Raw genomic sequence first — 24,158 nt, forward strand, 5'->3', positions numbered from 1 at the left:
GGACGTGCAAGCAACTGTGTGATCGCTGCTGACCTGGTGTGGTTTCAGGGAACCACTTCCATAAGCCTGACGCGGAGTGGTGACTTCCATACACATCACTCGTGCAGGCTTCACCACTGAACTGAGCGGCTAAAGGGATGCAGATGTGCCCCACCTGACAAGAGCAGAGCCTACTCCAGGATGGGCTGTCTCAAAGACCCCAGTGTACAGGCAAAGCACCGACATCATTTTAACCTGCTTCTGCGGAGTGTAAGCAGCAAAACAAAACCAGGAGCCCTGTGAATGATGAGCCAACTCACCTCATACATGGCACCTTCCTGGCACTCACCACAGCACAGAAATCAGCACAGCCATACATTTATTTTCAACACCTCCCAAGGATGGTATCCCCATAATGGAACCATAAAATATGAGATCATTTCTTTTGAGTGTGTACAAAATGGCAACAGTTTGATCGCATGTAACATAAGCAATAAAGACTAAGAAACTACAGTAGGGAAACGAAAGAAAACATTTTATAAATTTACTTTCCCACTTGAAAATCTTGCCTTTATTAGATGAATTATAACATAGTTTTTAAATGTCTACATTACTCAAAGCAATAATGCATTCTACCAATAAATACAATCCCTATCAAAACTCCAATGGTTGGTTCTATGTAGCTCAGTGGAAGATCACCTCCTTGGCATGCATGAGACCTCATTGCAATCTCTGGCACCAGGAAACAAGTAAACAAACAAACAAAAATTCCAATTACATTCTCTACAGAAATAGAAAACAGCCGGGCGTTGGTGGCGCACGCCTTTAATCCCAGCACTCGGGAGGCAGAGCCAGGTAGATCTCTGTGAATTTGAGGCCAGCCTGGTCTCCAAAGTGAGTTTCAGGAAAGGCGCAAAGCTACACAGAGAAACCCTGTCTCAGAAAGAGAGAGAGAGAGAAATTCTGTAATTTGTAAGGAACTACAAAAGTCCCCAAAGAGCCAAGAGTCAGAGGCATCATACTTCCTGAATTAAACTTATATCACAGAAGCTAAAGCTATATCTTAGTTATAAAGTGGTTGTCTGTCTCACATCAGGCCCTGAGGTTGATCTCCAGCACCTCCAATAAGTGAATAAACTCTTGTTACACAGCTATACTAGTCAGAACTGTAGAGTGTTGGTGTGAACACAATCACATAGGCTGATGGAACAGAATAAGGGCTAAGAAATAAATCCAAACACACACAGCTAGTTTTTAACTAGGACACCCAAAGACACAGTGGGAATCTAACCACTGGAAGCTTAGTGGGATGAGAACCAAGAGTTCAAGACCGGCTCTATGATGGATCCTCCTAATCAACCAACCAATCAGCCATGAAAAAACGTTCTAAGAAAACTAGATTTCCATATCTAGAAGAATAAAACTGGACTCTCATGCCACACATAAAAATCAACTCAAATTGGTGGTGGTGGTGGTTGTGGTGAAACCCAAATTTAAGACAAGAAATGGGCAAATCAAACTACAGTTTGTTGTTAGTTGAAAACTGAGAACACACATTTTTGATGGAAATGCAAGAATAAGGCATAAAGGTCTATATAGAGAATCTACTTAATCTTAGTGTATGTGAAGCATAGAACACACTGCAACCTGTTCACATGCAGCATGGACACACTGCAACCTGCTCACATGCAGCATGGACACATTGCAACCCGCTCACATGCAGAACACAGGTTTTGTGGGAGTATGTTGATAGAGCTTTCACTGAGTCCAGAACCTCCTCTCCTCTCTCGAGATGCAGAAGGGCTCTGCCTTCTCCTCTGCTCTTGCATGAGAAAGAAGACCCTCCCGCCCTCCCTCTGGTTATAGCTACAGAAGCTCTAGGCCTGGTGTGTCCAGAAGGCATTCCAGGATCCCTGAACATCTGTAAACCTGGGTAGAGAGGATATCCTATCAGTGCCATCTTATCAGCATCCTCTGGGTCCCTGCTGTTTCCAGATCACCTCCTTTGCTTTATCCCAACAGCCTCTGAGACTGGCCTTCTCCTCACCATTGTCATCTGAACACAGCCTCTAAGCTTCTCTGATACAGAAAGGAAGGGCACCCTGTGGTGGGTACTGTATTCCCTGAAATACTGTGTGTTCCCCAAAATAAATTTATCTGGGGTCAGAGAACAAACAGCCACTAGATACAGAGCCACAAATGGTGGCTAGAAAATGGGAAGAGCAAGCCATAGCAGAAGTTGGGCGGTGGTGGTAGTGCACGCCTTTAATCCCAGCACTTGGGAGGCAGAGCCAGGTGGATCTGTGAGTTCAAGGTCACATTGGAAACAGCCAGGCAAGGTGACACACGCCTTTAATCCCAGAAAGCGAGTCTTTAATCCCAGGGGATGGGGGCAGAAAAAGAAAGATATAATATAAGGCGTGAAAACCAGGCACCAGAGTTAGTTAAGCATTTAGTTGGTTAAGCATTTGGCTGGTTTAGCGTTCAGGCTTTGGAGCAGCACAGTTCAGCTGAGAGCCACTGGGATGAGGACTCAGAAGCTTCCAGCCTGAGGAAACAGGATCAGCTGAGGAACTAACAAGGTGAGATAGCTGTGGCTCGTTCTGCTTCTCTGATCTTCCAGCATTCACCCCAATACCTGGCCCCTGGTTTGTTCTTGTTAACAAGCACCTTTAAGATTCCTGCTAAGGCACCCTTCCAGGGTTTTGTTCATTGGTTTATTTAATTGAGGGAAGGAGAAATGGGAAGTAAAATAAGCCATTCCTCCAGGCTACCAGGAAATTTAGGCTTGGGTGTGTACAAATAAAGATCCACATCTCTCTCAGAAAGACACCAACCTCAAATGATTCCCAGCACTCTACCAGCTAACATACTAAGCTGTGGAAGAGAAGGGGACGGGAAAAGCACGTTCAAGTGTCTAATAAGCAGACAACTGATTCAATGCAAATGGAGCTAAAGATGCTGCCAGGTGGCACCTGGCCATCCCTGGAGGACCACGGGAGGAGACAGCCCACTAATTTCTCTCCTCTGAATTTCACTTCCCAGATGACAGGTAATAATTAAGAAGCAGCTGGGAAGAAGTGGAGTTCAAAGCTCCATAAACCCAAGTGTGAGGGGGAGGGAGGGCAATGGAGGCCACGGAGGAGGACGAGGACTGATTTCCTGTGTCCACTTTTACCCATGTTGCACATCAGCCTTATGGTCTTGTAGAATCAAGTGACACAGAAACTGTCCTACATCCATTCTGACACCGGCCATTGCTGCAGCCTAGCAACTAAACTAACGGACCCTTGGCTGGGAATGGAGAGGACAAGGGGAAGCAGGCAGAGCAGATCTTTCAGGCTTCGTTTCTGCACTCTGACTTCTCTCCCAGGAAGAAGGGGGTACGAGTCAGATGGAAGCCACCTAAGAGACCTGGTGAATGTCCACCTGGCCATGACACAACTGAGGCAACTTAGCCCAGAGGAAACACATAAACTTGGACTTCCACAACCAACTTGGCACCCTTCCACTAGTTCGAATATCTCCCCGCCCACTGTTGTCTTCCCCCTCGATGCACAGGGCCTTCAAAGAGCAGCTGGTCCTGTCTCCCCCAGTCTTTGACTTCCCCAACATACAGGGTGATGATGGTCACTATTCTCTCTAATAACTGGTCACAGCCAATTCACACCAAAGAGTGAATGGGTCAACTCGATGATCCAGTTCTATTTTACAGTGAACTTCTAGTGAAGTTGCTACCCATATCTAAACTCCAGAGCTCCCAGGCTCCTCTGGTTCTTAGCAGTTCCTAATCAAAGATTTCACTAATTTGACCTCTAAATGAATGGAAAGTCCCAGAACGGATTTTACTTCCTAGGCACCCTGACAATGCCCAAGCCCTCAAAGAGAAAAATTACAGAAAATAACAGAGGTGATGAAGGAGAGGAGAAAAGCTTCATTTGCTCACTTCTTGCAACCCAATGAAGTATACATGCATCGTGGGGAGGTAAAATCTGGCTGAGGTCATCCCCGCATTGTAAACATGTATTAAATACGTGTATCAAATCATCAATGAGTCTGCCATGGGGTGAATGCTGGTGCTTCTCCAGTGGATTATCTTTTCTGCTGAGCTGCCTTTGAAGCTGTCATATTCGGAAGTCCCGTATTTTTTAGAAACACCAAGCCTGAAATACTTATCTGATCAGCTATCTGCAATATGTTTCTCCATCCAAAAATGAGAAAGTGACCATTCTTCTGATGGAAAAGGAGGAACTTCCAAGTGTCTCATGCCCACTTATGCTCAATTTCACCCTTTGGAATATTAATTCTCAGAACTGATTTTCCAGATGCTACGAAATCAGGACTATTGATTTCTCAGGGAGGCCTCAAAACTACAAACCGCCAACTGTCAAACCTAGCTCTCACCCAGCCACCTGAAGTAATCTGGGGAGGCTGGAGACCTTGCTAATTCCAACAGCCATGGTGCCGTGTCAACAAGATGCTGGTGGTCTTTCAGTTGAGCTCCTGGACTCTGGTCTTTGGTTTTATCTTAAAAAAATGCTTATAAAAGAAGGACCAGGTAAAACTTTGAAATTTGCATCAGGACACAAGTGAGGGTCGGGTTTGCAAAATCCATTGTGTGGCTTTCACACCCGCTGCACATTCACACACATGTGCCTTATTACCCAGTGGAAAACCATTAAATGCACAGTAGTTGTGCCAAGTGGTGTTAGCATTTAACAGCTTCTTCGTTTAGCAGCCCCAACTCTCATTAGATTTTGCCATGTGGTACATGGATTTTATGTGTTTCACAGTGTAGGGAGGCTCTAGGGCGTTTTCTTTTCATGCGTTTTCATCCTATGGTTGGACCTATCTTAGCAAACTTGGTCCACTAGTTTCAGTGATAGAAGAAGTCAGAGTACTTTGGAACTATATGCAAAATGAAATGGGAAATGAACAGTTTAATCCTCTCCAATCTCCTGTGGCAGTCTCTCTTTTTATTAAAAACTGAAAGTAAGTTACTGTAGGTCAAAAAAAAAAAAAAAAAGTTAACCTGCAAACCATTAGTCTAAATATAACATTTATCATTTTAAGGACAGTTTTTATTGAACTTTCTCTTGCTTAATAGAAATGCGACACCCAGTTACTTAGTGCTATAATGCACAGTAGTAACTCAGTACTATGTCCCCAGTAGAAACTACAGTGCACAGCAGATCTGTTAGGGAGAGGGTAAGGACCATTTTACCATTTGCATATGTAGGAATGAAAGCATTTGTCATGCAAAGCACAGTGGAAATCAAGCTCAAAAATCAAAGGGCTCTCAAAAGTATGCTGTAGCTAACTTACATTTCCTGTACCCTGCATTAACTGTTTATCTGTGGGATAAAGAAGGGGGCCCTGGAGCAGACCTAGGACGGTAGCTGCCCCCTTGAACAAGCTGTGGCAGAGTGGATACAGTCAACTGTTGCTCTGGAAGCGGAGCCGAGCATCTGTGCGCTGTTTCCCCTGAGCATTGCACTCCCTCCATCCTGTTGCCGAACACTTTCACTGGATAAGCAGCTATGTTTTCCTGCTAAAAGATTTTAGCACTTATTCTGGAACCCCCACATGTGTTTCCTCCTGGAAAAACAACTGTCTTCTACATGTGAACGAAACACCTGACAGTTGCAAGGTGTCTCTGGGGCTGGGCAAAAGTAGTTATTATAGCAAACTCAGCCCTTCCCCTGGCGGGAAGAGGAAGGTGATGAGCCCTGGTTAAACGTGGTCTCAAGGAAGGGGGTGCTATGCACAGGCTAAATTTTCTTCAAATTAAAAAAAAATAATAATAAATGATCCACTTCCCAAGAAAGAGACTTTTTTTTTTCCAATGAGTGCAGCAGGCTTTGGATGAGGGGAGAAATATTTCAACCCTGGTTCTTTAATATAAAATTGTTATTTAAGAGAATGAAGTGAGGTTCTGGCATTGTATCTGCTCTGAACCCCGGTGGGAGTTCCAGCAAAGCCATGGGGCAGAAGGCAGAACATGATGGACTCCCCGGGGGTTATTACTGTTATTATTATTATAAAAACAGATGTGTTTTTATTGGAGGGGAAGGAGAGCAGTCCCAGCCCTCTGTTTTGCTCTTTTAAAAATATCACTCACCTGACTTTTGTTTGCAGCCACTTTGGCAAACAGGGCTTGAGACACCTTGGCCCTTTTCATCTCCTGTTGGATCTCGTCATAAATGGCAGCTGTGATGTTGACGTTGGCACCGTCCACCTTAATAGGGAGGTCTGTTGTCGGTGTCGAGGTTTTGGCCTACCAAGAGACCATGAAAATAATAATTTAAAAGTGCTGCATTCAGAGCAACCATCTGTGCAGAAATTATCAGAGGGCTTCAGTCAGCTGATGCCAAACCACATTAGCTACAGAGGGACACTTCCTGTCCATTATTCTAATCAGGTTAATTGTGATTGGAAATAATTGCAATGCATTCCTATAGGACGTACAGAATCCTGTCGGCTCCTGCTTCCCTCTCAGCATCCTGGTGGCTCACAGGTAGGAAGGCAACCCTGGGCACCCAAACATGTTGGCTATCTACAAACAAGCACACAGAACACACTCACCTTTTTCTTTGTAAAAATGGGACACCTTACAGGAAGAGCCAATTCTTTTAAGAAAAAAAAAAAAAACCTGAGTAAATGGGTAGAGGTCTCTAAATAATAAATTATTACTCAATTTAATGCACTCCCACGAGTCCCTCTCATTCTTTATTAAGGCTTCATGTATGTTATTTGAGTATGTGCGGTTCCCATCATTATTGTCATTATGTTACCCAGACAGTCACCTAATTTCACCTAGGAAATCACTGGAAATGAAACAAAATTTCATTTCATAAAACTGGGCTTCGGATGCCTTCCATGCACAGTTTTCATTTTCTTAAACTCATATTGTGGTTTTATGCATTCTGCCGCGCTCGTTTTAATTGAATGATTTCCCATTAGCTTCAGAGACAAATGAAGGACGATGCAGAAGGTGTTGGGCTTCCTGAGGTAGGAATACCCTAAAACATCCCAGGCAGCTCGGTCCAAAAGACTGCCTGAGAGATGCTTCCTTAGTCTGAGCCCTAAGCTGCCTACCTGGAAGGTCCAGGCCGATGTCTTAACTCTGGCAACCATCCTTGGGTACATGGTCATTGCTGACTAAATGGGTTTAGTTTGGTTTTTGTTTTGTCCTCACTCACCCTAAAATCCCATAATCAGAACAAAATCCCAACTTTCCCTCTGTTCCTGCCCTGAGCTGCCCTATGCAGGTCTGATAGAAGACGGCTGTATCAAGACATCGCCGTCCTGGGCAAGGATGTCATGAGCCTGGCCTTCCTGCTCTAAGTGCCCATGGCGGCTTGGCTTCCTGACAGCGCACAATGGCTTTGTCCTTTCCTTTGCCCTCCTCACCCCATCCTCTTTGCTGGTTATTACCATAGGGAGTGTCACTTATGGGCATCTGGGGGCCAGGCACTCTAGGAGGACTGTTCACTTCTGTCTTCTTACGTAACTCTCATAAAAATCTAGTGAGTGAGGTATCGGCATTTTGATGTGCAGGTAAAGGAGCTGAAATGACCGAGGTCTTACCTTGGTATAAAGGCCATGAAGCAGTAAGGGAAGGCCCCCTGAACTCATGCAGTTCAGGCTCCAGAGCCTCTCTTCCACTATGCACCCCATTTCCACACAGGGCAAGTATCCCCTTCCGATAACAACCCAACCCTCTAGTTTCTTCAAGAAGTTCTTTCTTCTTCTCATCCACCATGCTCTCCTCGTTAAGTGAAGGCATTACATTTACCAGCTGCTTTCACTGGCTCTGCTTACCTGCTTGCTCAAATCCTCACTCCACACTAAGGGCTAAAACAGAGTGGGAACTGTAATACATGGGTAAGATTCTGGATTCTGGCATCAGGATGACTACAACTAGGTTCTAACTCTACCACTCAGCCATGGGAATCACTTATACAAGCTAGTTAGCCCATCTGGGCCTGTTTCCTTGTTGGTAACATAAGAACATCACCACAACACAAAACAGTAATGGTGGAATTCCCGCAAAACGCTCACAGCACTTGCTGTGCCAACGGTGAGTGTCAACAAATGGCCATTCTCTCCCCATGTCATTTTGTGACCGAGTACACTGAAGAACACTGGCCACTGAAGAAGTATGAGAAGACACGGGAGGTTCAATTTCAAATCTGAAATGTCTTTGGTGTGTTGTTAAACTGATCAACAATTGTTTAAGGAGTCTGGAAAATAATTTGTATAAAGCTGCCTGTGTGTACTAAGTTGCTGGTTCCAAATAAAGGCTGGCTGTGGTTCCTACTCTCATCCATTCTCAAACAAAAGCTCCACAGAAAACTGCAATATGTTTTCCCAGTTTCGAGCCTTGAACTTGCTATGCACCTGATGACCTTGCTGAGATTACAGGCATGTATCACCAGGCTCGGTTTTCTGCTGTCGCTGTGTGTACAAAACACCTTTATTACTGAGATATGTCAGAAACCATTTTACACACATAGGTACATAGGTATGCATGGAATGTTTGAAAGATTCAAATAACTTTCTCTTTCCCAACCTTCAGCAACAGATATAGAATAAAATGGTAATGAATGTACAATCATGGTTCTAGGATTATACTCCTCAAAAGTCTATCTGAATATTTCATATGTATTTCCAGAAATCAAAAAGCTCAACTTTTTTAAATGCTCAACTTCCTATACTTATCCCTAAGGGAACCTTTATCTAGGAATTTTCAAGTTCAGATCCTAATTCAAACAAAGAAAACGTTGTCCTAATTGTGAAGCCGTATTAAGCTGGCAAAGCTCTGGAAGTGAGCAGGACTCCAGAAAAACACTGAACACTCTTGTTAGCAAAACATTACAAAGACACTGAAAACCAAGAGAACTGGCCTGTGTGGTTTTCTAACAAGTACAAGTGTCCTTGTTCCAGGACAACTGTCTGGCCGAAGAAACACGGAGTAAGAAGAATGGCAAGACTCTCCAATAATGGCTGAGCAGCCTTTAAACGTGGTAAAAAATACTACTGACTTTACTAGCAGTCAATATTAGTGCAAATTAGCAATGTCCTAACAACAGTTCACTATGTATCCCCTGATATTTAAAGAAAAATAAACTAAAAGGCTTGGTTGCACATGTCCAAAGTAAGCACTCAAGACTTTAACTGTAAGTGTGACTCATAATTTACTAAAGACTAAAGTGTAAGTAATGCAGTTCGGCGGGGCATAATGGAAAGTAGCCTTTAGTTACAAATCTACTGCACGGTGCAAAAATATAGTCAAGGTAGATGCAGAAAAAATGACGATATACTTGTGAAGGGTCTAATATTCCTACCAGAATACAGTTCTGATTCTGCGTTTAATCAGCTTCTTGGAACTTATCAGAAAACACACTAGTAAGGACAAGACTATAGTGTCTAAGCGAAGCAACCTTTTATTTTGAAAGGCTCAGTCTTCAGTTCTGCACAAATGGGTGTGTGTCAATTAACTGTTGGCTTTAAGAACCATCAGAATGCATGCACCAGAGAATGGAGCGCTTGATCATAAGTCAGCCAGTAAGGGAAGTTTAGGGGAAGCAGGGACTGAGTGAGGAGGGGCTTCCATCTGAACTGGAAACGTGCCCTGCCTACCTTGGGTTCCCAACACTTGGCCAAAAGTTCCCAATCCTACAAGAGGCACACTGAGGCCTTCTATCACCAGGACTCATCACCCTGGCCCAGCTACTGTACTCTCTACACACAAGACTTTTCCACTGTGTCTCTCTTTAGGGAAAAAAAAAAAAGTTCTTATTTTCTTTTTTATGGGGGAGATGGGGGGATGCACATGAGTGCAGGTACCAAGGAGGCCAGAAGCGTTGGATCCGCCTGGAGCTGGAGTTACAAACAAAAGCGATAATCAATCCTAACTGCTGACCCATCTCTCTAGCCCTCCCTTGTGTCTTTCTGGATGGCTTACAGCAGCTGCGCCTTCCTGCCCTCAACCGCCTTCCCTTCCGTCAAAACAAACAAGCAGTTTAAGGAAAATAGCAGCGTGCTTGTTACACAAACACAGCACACTGCTTCTACACAACTCCTACTCTTTTCTTCTGAAACTGCACAATGGGTGGGAGCCCACTCCCACCTACTCTGGCCTTGTCCCCCTTACCTGTTTATGGGGGAGCACGGGGCCTTGTCAAGGGGAAAGGGATAGCACCACAGTATGGGACTGCCACATGACACAGTCACAGTTCCTTGGATGAAGAAACCCTTGAGCCATGTTTCTTGGTTTTCAAGGGAAAGCAGAATATCCATGAAACAAGAGGTTTGTAAGTGACGTGTGGAGCAGGTAGCTCACCTGTGGGGTTCGGGAGGAGCTGGGACTGCTAGAGGCGGAGGAGACCATGCTCACATTGGGGTTCATGCTCCGCTCTCGTTCATCCTGGTAAATGCGGTCACGCTCCACTTCAGGCAGATTGAGGAAGTTCTGCATGGCCCTCAGGTTTACTAGAAGAGACTGAGAAGCAGTCCTGGGGTCCTCTTCCTTACGCAGGATCTCTGACAACAGTCCCTGGCAGAGAGGAGAAAATAGGCAAAGTCACGTCTGCAGATTTAATGTGTGCGGTTCCCATCTCCCACCCCAGCGCCCTTCGACGTGTTTGGCATAGCCAGCCTGAGAGGATACCAGGAACATGCCTAATTCCTTAAGGCTCAGGAGGAATCTGTGGGAATGTGTTCCCCTTCCGGGGCTGTGCCTTATTTTAGGACGCCTATTCTGCAGCCTCATCATCGCTGTAATAATCCTATGTGTGGCAACGCCAGCGAGCAAGGTAGGCGCTCGGGAGGAAATGTGGAACCGCAATTACCACCAGGTGCCTCCTGCGAGTATTTCAGGAGCTGTAAGAACTCTCTCTGCTTGAAACTGGGAACTCTTGGCAGTCTTGCTTAGCTTTACAAATCTGCCAAGTTTGGTAAATTTAGTTCCGACATTTAAACAGCATGGGAGATTTACATCGATTTAAAAAAAATAAAAGCTTGGCTGAAATACTGTATGACCGGCCACTGGTTTCAATATAGAGGTTTCCTATGACAAAAAAAAAAAAAAAAAAAGAAAGAAAGAAAGAAAAAAAGAAAGAAAAAGAAATAGAAAACAAATGGTTGTAATCTGTCAACTCTCTGATATCTTCCACCTTCACACACAATTACAATTATGTTTGCATAGGTATCACAAGGCACCCCAGACTCTTGTGAGGTAGCCTCACAGGTAAGCTCTAGTCTTACCGTTAAAATGATGAAAATGTGATCATGAACCAGGGACCTGAACTTGCTCTAACTACAGTGTAGATAGGCTCTGATGTCCTTCCTGGTAGGCTCCAATGCTTCAACTCCAATATGCAACTCACCCAAATTAGGGAGCTTTGAGTGTACGGTTTTGTGTACTCTAATGACACAGAAGTGACAGAACTTCCGCCAGTGTCTAGTAAAGCAGCACGGCCTGAGAGGACAGTGAGAGACAAGCTAGAGAGATGTCAGGGCAGAGGCGGATCCACTCCTGTCCCACACACTTGTCGGATTACCACACAGAGGCATCATTTCATATTCTCGGCTGACATCCCTTTGCAGGGCACTATGAGATCAGGCTTTCAGACTGTTCCCCCAGGAAGAGTTAAGACAGTAATCCTGCGGTTTGAACAGATGGGGTGACCTCGAGCCCTGAAAAGTCACTTCTATGAACTGTGGTAAAGTACCAGTCGGGCCAAAGATGTCTGCACTGAGGGGAACTGGTAGAAATGTAAGAGACCCAGCTCACATATCAAACAGCGTTGGACTTGAGGGGAAGAACTATTCTCTGGCTGGTCAGAAATCTGCAGGGTACCGAGGGCATTTTAGTGTAGCAAATGTCACTGAAAGGAATGTACATCACACCGTTACCAACATTTCAAGGAAGTACAATCATCATTCAAAATATCACATGAGGCCTGGCAAGATGGCTCCATGGGTAAAGTGCTTGCCTGACGTGCTTGCCTGACGATCTCAGTTCAGTTCCTGGGGCTTACATGATAGGAGGGGAGCACTGACTCCTGAAAGCTATTCTCTGACCTCCACATATGCACTGTGGTATATGCACATATAACACACACACACACACACACACACACACCCAAATAAACCTAAGATGTTTTTTTTTTTAATCACATAAAACAACTATACTACAAGGAACTTATGCTAGCTCTGCGCTTGGAGGTCACCTTACTTTTATTAGAAGAACCCTAACACTTGGAAGAAGTATACATACAAACACAGCCGGGAAGCACACAGTGCGCGTTTGAGGCCAGAATGTGACGAGGGATAAAATATGCCACCCAGTGAAGCCAGAAGAAATGTGAATGTATATGTGTGGCTGCGTGCGATTTGTTATGTGGGCATGCACATATGTGCTCAAGGAGAGAGCAAGGTAGGTGGTGTGTGTAAAAATACCCTAGTGCTCCAATGATTAGAAGGAAATCCAGATCTCATGGTAAGCTTCTAGAAGACAAGTGAGGTGCTTGTCTTCCAGGAAAGCATTACGCATCCTGGGAATCCATTCTCTTTCTGAAATTGAGTCAGTTGTGCCTCGGGTTGCCCTACTTCCCATTTTAACTGAGCAACCTGAAATCTATTCATAATGGATTTGCTTCAAAGATTTTCTTTTTTAAAAAAGCTCTAAATTAATATGGGGAAAGTGAATTTTAAATTGCTTCCAATTTCCAAAGTCGATATGACACTAAGATTGATATTTTCTGAGCTTTTTTCCATGAGTCACATACAGAAAGACTGAGTTGGTTTTCTTTCCTCTGCCCCTGCCCCCAACCCCTTTCTCCTTTCTCTCTCTCCAACCTACCTTCAGTATTATAATAAAAGAGTTTTAGGGTCATCATGGAGATACTCATTATGATTATAATATCTCAAAGGCAGAGTTTAACATTTGTCTTCCTCCATGAAACTATTTCCATGAGTCACATGTGTATTCCAGCAAAAGCTTTTTACATATGAAATAGTGATATCAAAAGCTTGTTCTAAAGCACCATAACTAAAAATTATGATTTAGGTCCCCCAACAACCAAAAAAAAAAAAAGTCACTGAGATTATGGAGTGTTTTTATTTGTTCCTTGCATAGGCCTCTTCTTCTACATCTATCAGGTGCTAGACAGCCTTCTAGACAAACTCTCTCATCTCTCGGAGCAATGCACAGAGTACCCACGAGGATGGCTGTTGGTCAGCGTTACTTCGGAAGTGAAAGACATACAGCATTTGCATCTGAAGTGGACAGTGGCATTTACCTATTTTCATAACACAATCTCCAATGAACAGGCTTGGCCAGTGCCACCTTCTTATACGGCCACCAGCAAGTTACAACACTGCTCCAAATCCTTTACCTCAGCCCTCCTCAGTGTGGCAGTGACGCCAACATGCTTTCTTTTCACTCAGGACATTTTCAGTAGAAAGTGACTAACTGGAGTGGACAAGACTTTCGAGGTTTTTGTTCTGACATTTTTACTCTGGTTATTCATGTACCCTTAACTACTATAAAGTAAGATTTTAAAAGCCTGGTCTAAATTCTGCAGGAATACATGTGATGTCATACACACACACACACACACACACACACACACACACACACACACACACATCTACAGCCTAACTCTAACTACCACACAAACCATCCCACCACCCACTAATTATCAAGATGAATAAATGTTTATCATATTGAATCTGTCTTGAATGGAACATAAATTAATAATTTATCTCACATAAATATTTCTAAAGCCTTGGCTACCATGTCATCTGGCATTTTAATTATCAACCAGCCAAACAGGAGGTGCCACTTGGACATTGCCATTATGCAGCTTGAGACATAGAAAATGTGGTGTGGCACCTGGGCTCTGGAAGAAAAAAAAAAGAAAGATGTACTCCTATCAGTAGAAAGGCCATGAAAGGGAATTAATAAATTAACCAGGATATTGCTTATTAAAGTTTCATATCAGTAATCATATTAAAACGTATTGCCAGTATTGAGTAAAATGGCCATTAAGTAGTTGCCTCGTGGTGGGCAATAGAACCTTCTCCATGGAGACATAGGTTCGTCTGTGGTGTTAATCTACTTTCCATAAGACAGTAAGACCATAAACATGCTGCCAGCAAGGGACAGGTTGGCACAGAGTACGAATGGCCTCCACATTAGTTCTTGGGTTCTACCTCACAGGAATAAAGAAGTTTAGGCAAAGAGAGCCTCACAGGGTCGTTCCCTGACCCATCAGTGGGGGGGGGGGGGGTGGGGGGTGGGGGGGTGGGGGAGTGGGGGGGTGGGGGGGTGCACGCTTTTCAGACCATCCCTAACACCAAGAGAAGAGACAGGTCTGGAAGGAACTCGCTAAAATCAAAAGAATTCAAAGTACAAAACAACAATTGTATAATGCAGTCCGGCTTGCCTGGTAAATACAGGCTCTCTTCAAAGAGAAAAGGAAGAAATTGAGGTAATTCTTAAAGTAAAAGAAATTCATGGTCTTCCTTTGTCTGTTATAAAACAGCATTTCTGAGGAATACCTTGAATGAATTGTACTTCTGCCACTGAGCTTTCTGTTTCAGTAGCTCACCACTGATGCTGTTTTTCCTTATGTTAGTGTGCAGGGTACATGCTGATACTCAGAAAGGTGTGGTAAACATTACTGGGACTGACTGTCAAGCTCCTCCACTAGCCTTGTCACCATCTCAGGGACAGCTGGCAGAATATCTTAGGTAGGCTTTCAATCCTGTCAGAGAGCACACACCTCTATGGACTAAGCTTCAGATGGCCCGGACCCCCATAGGGCAGGTCAAGATGGCTGGCTCTAAACAGATAGTCCATACATGTGGCTTTCGAGCACTTGGTGCCTTTCTGGAGTTAGACTATATTGGCCACAGAACAAAAATCTATAGAAGCCCGTTATCTCCCCTCATCTGTCCAGGGAACCATGGCCCAAAGAACAGCAACTCCATTAATTCCTTTCTTAGTAATGACTTGGGGAAAAGCTCAAAGACCAAAAAGAGAAAAAATGGGCTTTCAAAGAATTTTCTGCATGGTGGGAGGAAGGTTTTACAGGAGCATGCTGTAAAGGGCATGGGCTGAGTGTGGTGCTCATACTCACACACCACCGATCCCAGCAGAGGCAGGGGGATCATGAGGTCAGGGCTGTCCCTGGGTCATGCAGGGAGACCCTGTCCTAAATACATAGAAGAAAGGTAGGCAGAAAGAGAGATGGGGAAGGAAGAGGAGGGGAAGGGAGTGGGGGAGAGGAGTGGAGGAGGAGAGGAGCAGACAGGAGAAGAGTGGAGAAGAAAGGGAAAGGGGGCATGGGAAAAATGACAGATGTCATATGTTCAAAACACAGCTCGCTCCATCTTGGTTCAAAATGAGGAGAAGCATCACCCGCTGTGGGTCTGGAGGGGGCAGGCTTTTGTGGAGGGGCTGAAATAGGATCTGGCTGAACTTTTAAATATGAGTAGCACCTGCAAGGCAAGGTAATGGTACAGCCAGGAAGGGGAAGCGCTGGAAAAACCATCTGAAAGAGACGAGACCATGCTTTCTCCAGACAATGGAGGGATGTTCGCTGTCTTAAGTTGGGGAGAAAAAGTACAAGAACTGATACAGTGGTAAAAGACACTCTAAAGTGAAGATGACCATGCACATTAATCAGATCTGGAAGTGCGGGTGTAGACACACAACTAAGCAACAGACATCGCCCCCAAATGAAGCAATATTAGATAATCTGCTCAGCCTTTTTGTCACCTGCAACAAATTAGGCTTTCAATATGCAAAACATCTTCCTTCCAGAAAAACAAATGATCATGATTCCACTTAATTGTAATTTAATGAGGCATAATTTATTTTTTAAAGTGATATACACCAGGTGTGTAGGGGGAGACTGGAGGGGCCAAAGCCTGGTGTTTCTCTAAGAATCTAACTAGCTGGAGGCCATTTCCATTTCTGTAAATTACATACATGGCTGCTTTGTGGCCGTGGAAATGAGAGACAAAAAAGGCAACTTGCCGTGTTTCCATATTATTCCAACAGATAGAGGCCATTCAATCCAAACAGCAACTCGCTGACCATATTCAGCAAAGAGTCTGAAAGCTCTGGGCTCTGATCTGGTAAGGGTAGATATGAGAAGCTCCCATCAGCCCTTCACACATGCTGCTGAGCTGTGCTCCATGGGAAATCACACAGTGTAAACTTTTTAGGAACCCATAGACTGGCATCATCAGAAAACATAAGCCCTATCTCCACACAGCATGCTTTAGTCATGAACAGACTAAAGACAGACTGGGATAAGTGAGTAAATTACACACTGTATTGAACGACAAACCTTTTCGGAAATCGAGTGACATCTCTTTTGGAAATGTGACTCAAGAACATACTAGAGTGAGCCTAAAAATATGTGTGTTTATAACTGCATAGTATTCAAAACCAAAAATGCCATAACCCATAGTAAGATTTAGAAAATCTGTGGGCTCACTTCCGTTTTCCAGGATTAAGAGGACAGGGGCGGGGGGGGGGGGGGGGAGAGGAGGCTTTGCCAGGGCCTAGAGCCCCTCTCCGGCTTATGACCACTCCCCTTGAATGCAGAGAACGAGGGAAGGTCCTCTGTATTGCTTAGATTCTGCTCTCCCTGTGATCAGCCCTCATTTTCCTACAGTTCTGATGTCTCAGGTAACAAGAGAATATTACTGTTACTATACAACCGATTACCATTGCTGCCCTCCTCTTAAGAAGTCAGGCAAAGTCTATCTCCTAGTCTCATCCCACATGGCAAACTCAAACATCTCAGAGGTTCCCTTGGAGTTAGGGAGACCAGTGAAGGCAGTCCCAGGGTCAGTGGATCCTCCTACCATCCACCATCTAAGAGCTGACTACCTTAGGAAGTGGTGTCCCTTATCTCCTTTCCTTCCCTTCTAGACGCTCCCCAGGCACATCTCCCTCTGTTTACGAATATAGTTGGGTTCCCATAACCTACAACTGTACTATGATTCCAGCTGTTGAAATTCATTTGTGTAGTGCTAAAAATATTCACCCCACCCCCAACTCCCAGAGCTCTGCTGAGCCATGAAGCCAGAGTACTTAGTCTGATTTGAATAAAATGTATACTGGGCACAACAATGGCAATTTGATTTTTATTATTAAAAATGATGTGCTAAATCCTCAAAGAAAATGTCGTTATTGCATTAGTTTAATAAAATCTCTCTTTTATTACAATATTTCTTTATTGAGAAAGACAGCCTATGAATGTCGTATTTTGTAGGATGGGTTGGATAGAATTGAACACCTAAAGGGAATTAATGTACTCTGCAAATAAAAAAGTGCATTTACAAAAGTTAACAGTTGCAGGCTGAGGTATATCATTCAAAGCACTAAAAGGCTAGGTATATGCACATATATAGCCTTCTTTGGACTGAGGTGCATAGGACTAATTTGGTCTCACATTTATACCACTCACCATCTTTCATATTGGCCAGTATAAAAACTATCTCTCTCCCATCATATAATAAAAACTCTCTCTCTCTCATCATATAAAGTCATTGGGGGTTGATTATATTTTGTGTTTGATGATGAGCTGGTGATATGGAGAATCCAGACCTTTAAAAAACACTTATTCATTCCAGTTCTGGGAGGGAGTCTTATCTTGGGTGAGGAGTCCACAGCAGGCCCTAGCAGGTCACATATTTAAAGTCTAACTCAAGAAGCATTCAAGATAATTTGATTCAACCTGCTAAGAACAATCACTGAAACTGAGAGTTTTGCAACATGTAAATCCCACTTTGGAACAACTACATCATACAACCTAAGCCTGAAACTTATAAATGAAATACTTGTGTCATGAGAAACCTTCTTCCCGGTGCATGCAACAAAACTTGACCATGGTATCTGCCACATCAGAACATATTACACATGCATCACAAGATAAATGGGTACAGCAGAGCATTCTTAAAGCCAAAAGAGCCTGTGCTCTCTAAGTACAACAGCCCTGTCTAAGCCACAGGTAGCCATACCCAATAGAAGGACAGCCAAAGCCCACTTTTTGTCATGTCTGCCATTTTTAACCCACAGAATCTAGCAACAGCAGACATATTTCATGAACAGTCCCATGTTACTCTTCTTTACCCTTTGCTCCATCTTGTCTTTAGGAAGTGATACATACTACAGCAGGGCTGTGATGCACATTCAAAGCCAAAATGTTCTAAACACATTAGCACCAAATAGAGGAATGAACAGGTTCTCTTTGGAAACACTTGGTCAGTGATGCACTCAGTTCTGGGCACAGACAGGGCTTTCACATGCACTGCAAATTCCAGGCCCCATGACTAGCTCATTAATGAAGTTCTGGGCCCTTGTTATCCCTCATTTCCCTGAGTGTTCTATGAAACAGCTGCTGATAATCTGCTCTCCACATTTACTACTTTGACTATTTTATCACAACATTAGCAAGATTGGTACTTTCCAAACACAAAACAAAAAGTACATTTACTGATTATTTCTATTTCAAATATGTCAGATGCTTTTAAGTATGAGTAAAGCATTGTAGTAACACAAAGTGTCTTGTGACATCAGAGCACTGTGTTCTTTCCGGCTGTAAGATTTATGTTTTAATTCCTATTACCTCCAGGGTCAAAAGTACCCATTCTTGCCTCGTTCATCTGAGACTATGGCACTTACACACCACAGTAGAATTACTGATTTTAAAATGTGATTGTAGGAGTGGGAGGGGGGGTGGGGGGGGATGGGGGGAGTTGGGGGTGGGCTCAAGATCATGGTGTGGAAACCCACACAGATGGCTGACCAGAGAGTGTGGGAGCTCACAGACTCTAGACTGACAGCTAGGGAGACTGTATAGGACTGACCTAGGCCCTCTGCATGTGGGATACAGCTGTGTATAGCTTGGTCTATTTGTGGAGCCCCTAGCAATGGGACCAGGATCTGTCTCTGGCACATGAGCTGGCTTTTTGGAACCTATCCCCGCCTCCGCCCCTGCCCCCACCATGGTGATATGCCTCTCTCAGCCTTGATGCAGGGGGGAGGAATTTGTCCTGCCTCAACTTGATATGCTATGTGTTGTTGACTCCATAGGAAGTCTGCCCTTCTGAGGACCAAGAGCTCAATAAAGGCCATAAATCATTGTGATGCCTAGAACAGCTTCTAAATATACAATAAATATCTGTTAAATGTGAACATGAGTAGAACATGTTGAAATGTATTCACAGTGTGTCAGCTATATTTTCTCATATATAAGGCAAAATATAAACAATAACTTTTAGGAAGTGGGATAATTAAATTATATGGGATAGAAGGAAATATAAGGAAGTGTAATAGTTATAAAAAGTGGAATGACTATATGAGTTTTTCAGATAAGCTTAAGTTAAGATAGTAATAGTTGTTGGGCAAGATAGCACAAGCCGGTGATTCTAGAACAGGAGGATTAAGAGTTCAAGGCCATGGATAGATACCTAGCATGATCATGGACAGCCTGAGCTACAGGAGACCCTGTCTCAAAAGCAGCAACTACCAAGATCTAATTGTATACTTCAGAAAAGTCAAGTCACTTTCTTTTCCTATGTAACACTGAAAGGATTTAAAAGAAGGCTAAAGTGCTCTTGTTATTTAATCTTGGGTCACAGTTATTAGTGGATCATAAAGCTAATTTCATAAATCAAAACCAACCTTTATGATAAACTAGAAATCTATAAATTAGAAAATACCAAAATGGTTCCATTACAGTATGAATTTGATTGTATAAGGTCTTTTTCTTTTTCATGAAGATTTTGCTTTAGCAAGATATAGAACTGAAGACAGGCATGGTATGTGCACAAGCGTGTGTCTACCAACCACGATTTGCAAAGTACTCCAGATGGGCATGGTAGTGGTTAAGAGAAGTTCAGAAGCAGATGCCATAGTCTATAGTGATCATTTTGGCACAAAAATTGTAGAGATTGAAATTGCTTGGAAATTCCCAACTGATTTCAAATGGATATAGTTATATTTATGCTGCAGCATTTCTGGGCTCTAAAAGTTCATGCTCTTTATTTGAACAAACATGCACTTAACACCCAGCCAACTGGTCCTCATTTTAATCAATAGCCATGGAAAGAACACTCCATGAATATACTGTTTTAATGCTTATTGTGTTCCCATTTCCTTAGTGAAATTTTTACAAAACTATAAAATCCAACCTATGACTTTAAAGATTAGTTAGAGAATACAACAATGGATGCTTACCCCAGAGACCTAGGTTTTTACTAGGTGAAGATGCCCTCTCTGGGAGAAATGAGTGGAGCAGTCCTTGGGAGACATTGGTGAAAAATGACATTCAAAATTATCACCAAAATGGAATCTTCTATTTCCTAGTCATAGAAAATTTGAATTTTCTATAATGAAGCTAGTGACTAACTTGTTAGGCCACTGGTCAAGGGTAGGAGGAACAGACAAGATAGTCACCATCATGTTGGCTTACTCTGATTCTCTGCTTTGTAGGAGGGAGAAAAAAAAACCCAGATCTTTTCATTTTCTGCTACCTATATTCTCTATTTCACATGGATCAGGGAGGGAGATTGAATTGTGCAGTTTTCTATTTGCCAAATCAATCTCCCCTTTACCAAAGGCACAGACAAAGCAAGCTAAGCCTGTACACTTTCATCCTTGACCTAACTAACTCATGCTGTTTGGCTGAGGTGGCTTAAAAGGTGCTAATTGACAATATTCTTTATATGTATGGGAGGTGCTAAAGTAAGATTCTATCTAGAGAACCTCCCCGCTACACACACACACACACACACACACACACACACACACACACACACACACACACACACACACACCATCCAATAACTCCGAGACACTGCTATCTGGGGAGATATTAATATTATTACAATCTTTCAATCTGAGAATTCAAGCCAGTGATTTTGAAATGAAAGACTATTTTATGAAGTAAGCAAGGCCTTCTCTCCCCACTTTATTAATTTAATGTTCTGAAATCAAAAGAGGGCATATTATTTACTTCAAAACTCAATAACATCCTCATGCCTGATCTGCAGCATTTTACACTGACAGCCCACCTTTCAGGAGTGGACTTCCTTTTGCTCACATGTGTCCTTGTTATTTTATAACCAGCTCACTAGACCATGGAGTCAAGGCCCTAAATTGACACTGTGGTCCTTGACTTGCAAAGAGCCTAGATCCCAATGAGATATTGAGAAATAATCACGACTGACACCATTTCAGCTGACAACGAATATGAATGTCTTGGAGGTAAAGTTTTATACAAATATAAACTGTAATGCATAATTAAATTATGCCCATATCTGGATAACAATATGCATACATCAAACAATGAAATTAAAAGACAATTTTTGTCTCTTCCAAAAGTGACTCATTACTTAGACTCCTGAGAATTTGGAGCTACGATTTTTTTCTAGTCATCACATACCTCATTCTGACTATGCTACCTCAAATCCTAATATTTAATAAGTTCTTAGAAAATTTAACCCTAACAGTTTTGGGGCATGCATATATTCCAAACACCGTGTAAACAAAGCTTAAATCAAAATCCACACCATTTCATACAACGACGTTTGCATTTTCAACAGCTGGCTTTCCTGCCAAATTTTCTGATACATCATTCAATCTAATTTTCCAATCTGCTGAAAACATTCTCCAGTTGCTGAGTGACTTCATAAATTGTATTTATGACCCTGCTCTTAAGTTTCTTCAAACGATGAGGCTTTGATGAGTAAACTGCAGTTTTTTTTCCTGCAAATTCTCATTTAAAAAAAAAAATGAGAACAGGTCAATCAAATGAGCTCCCACAGGATTTTGGGGGTCCTGTTCTCTATCAGATAAGACCAGGGCACATACACTGCTTCTCCAGGGAGACCTCTGATAAACGTCCGTGAATTTTCACTAAATTGAAGTAGCAGGACACTGAATCAGAAACCTACTGTTCTAAAGGAGCACACTCCCATTACACACGTCTATTCTTCTACCAAAAATATGTTCCCAAGGGTCAGCTCAGCAAGTCTTACTCCCCCCTCTGCTAGAGGAAAAGAAAATGGACAAGGCTACATCAACAGCAAGCCTGAGAAAAGTCTTGCTCCCCAGGGGTGCAAACATATTATTGCTGACTCCTTGTGTAGGGGTGCCCCTGCACTCTGCTGCCAATGTAAAGGGAAAAGGAGAAGGGATATGAGGGTCACCCCCAATTTCCCTTTTCTGGCATTCCCGTGCTCCCATTCACGTGTGGCAGCACATTCCTTCCACTGGATTTACCCTAGTTTGGATCAAAGCTTCCTCTACTTCATTTAACAGATTTGCTCAGATGGAAGGTCTCGGAGGAGAAGCGATGTTAGGAAATGGGGACTTCTGAACATATGAATATGTAGGTCATTGGATTTTTAAATAAATTAGAGAATAGTTTATCTATTAAGTAAAAGTCACTCTACATATTTTATGAAACTTGACTTATTATAGGTCAGTGGACACCAGAAATATTGTCTTAAACATTGCCTTTCATCCTATATACCGCCTCTGATCAATGTTTTCAAGTCTATAGTTTAACAAAGAAAACAGAATGCTTAAAATTAGGATTCACAATCACACTGAAATGTGTAAACCACAAATGCAGCAAATAACCACATGGTTTACTTCGTGTCTACAGACCTAACGAGAGAAAGGTGCCAACTTACGATGAATTCAGGATACAGACACAGAAGAAAACATGTGAGCAAAAGTCAAAACCTGTCAGCAATCACTATTCAACAGGCACCACCTGCACCTGGGAGCAAGCGCTGTAGAGGTGTAGGGCCAAGGAGCAAGGCTGCTCGAAACTTATTACCAGTGTGCCACAGCTCAGACTAGTGAAGCTGCTTTTCGCTCCCATTAACAGTGGTAGAACTCTTAAAGCCTCAAACCCCATTCCTCTCCAGAACGTTACGCCTACTCATATTCATATCCTCTCACTTCTAACCCCAATCTCAACCCCTGCCCCCGATTCAATATCCTCAAGGTAGTCCCAATAATTCTATTTTCCAGTCAGTGAACGGAAGAGCTACCAGGCTTCAGGTTTAAAGCAACTATGATGAAAATGTTTTCAAACCAAGCGGCAGACACAGCCATACTAGCCTCATACAGCACATGGCAGGTGCTCTGTGGAATGAATGGGCATCATTCTGATGCTATGCTCTCCTCAAGTTTCTACTCATGTGGCATGACCAAATGTCAGTTACTTAGAAATGGATCTACAGCCACAAGATAAAGAGTCCTACGCAAAAGGTTTATTATTAATAAAATGCTTCCAAGGGAGAGCTATAGGGGACAATGGAGGGCCAGGCCGATACAGAGAGCTCCAGAGTGTCAGGGAAATCTCCTCCACAAGCAGTGAAGCCGTGGGCTGTCGCTGTGGGGTTCCTGTCACACAGTGGCTAAGTTTTTCCAGATCTCTGCCAACATCTAGTAGCCTGAGGACGGTCCTTCCGATGCAGACCCCACACAGAACGGGCATGAGTGTGGGGGATCACGAACGATGCAAGGGTGTCTACCTGCCTCTGTGGTCCCACGGAGACCACAAGAGAAAGTGCTGGAAGTGGACAGGTAGGAAAACAGCCGATGCTGTCACCTCACTGTTGCCCCCTGAGTCCCTTTGGCTATAAAACGGCATGGCAAGCCCGACTACCCATTTCCTCCACAAGGCCCATCCAGCTACAGTGCTACTGCACACGCTGTGCCCATGACTATATCAGCCTCGGGCCACACTGGAGTGCTCCCATCCTGGCACTGCTGACATAAATATGCTAACTCTGTTATACAGAACATGAACTCAACTTGTATATCCTTAGCTTATACAACTCATGTTTTGTTGGTGAACAGGAAGAAAAATACAAAAATAATTACAAATAACAGTAAAAAAACAAAAACAAAAACAAAAACAAAAGACTGCAGGGGTCATCTATTTTCAGAACTAGAAGCCATGAGTATTACACAAAATAAGGTATTACCAGGCAGATGCATAAATGACTTTGAAAGACTTATGTATCAAAATTAAAGTGTATTAAAAACCAGTAGGGGTGGGAGTGGGCAAGGGACACAGGAAGACAGTGGGGAATGGGAACAATGAGAACAAACTATAACA

At 43.1% G+C, this 24,158-nt stretch overlaps 1 protein-coding gene across 5 annotated transcripts in view; it reads right to left on the reverse strand.

Moving 5' to 3' along the window:
- Satb2 (SATB homeobox 2) overlaps nucleotides 1-24,158 on the reverse strand; it is a 177,255-nt gene that overhangs the window by 42,538 nt on the left and 110,559 nt on the right. For all 5 annotated transcript variants that reach the window (XM_036173833.1, XM_036173831.1, XM_036173830.1 and 2 more), the window contains 2 exons: nucleotides 10,328-10,540; nucleotides 6,101-6,256 (listed from right to left, as the gene is read on the reverse strand). In XM_036173833.1, the coding sequence (XP_036029726.1) occupies nucleotides 6,101-6,256; nucleotides 10,328-10,540 (369 nt within the window). The remainder of the gene's footprint in view (nucleotides 1-6,100; nucleotides 6,257-10,327; nucleotides 10,541-24,158) is intronic.

The sequence above is a fragment of the Onychomys torridus genome, chromosome 23, assembly GCF_903995425.1.
Source record: "Onychomys torridus chromosome 23, mOncTor1.1, whole genome shotgun sequence".
Taxonomy (NCBI): Eukaryota; Metazoa; Chordata; class Mammalia; order Rodentia; family Cricetidae; genus Onychomys; species Onychomys torridus.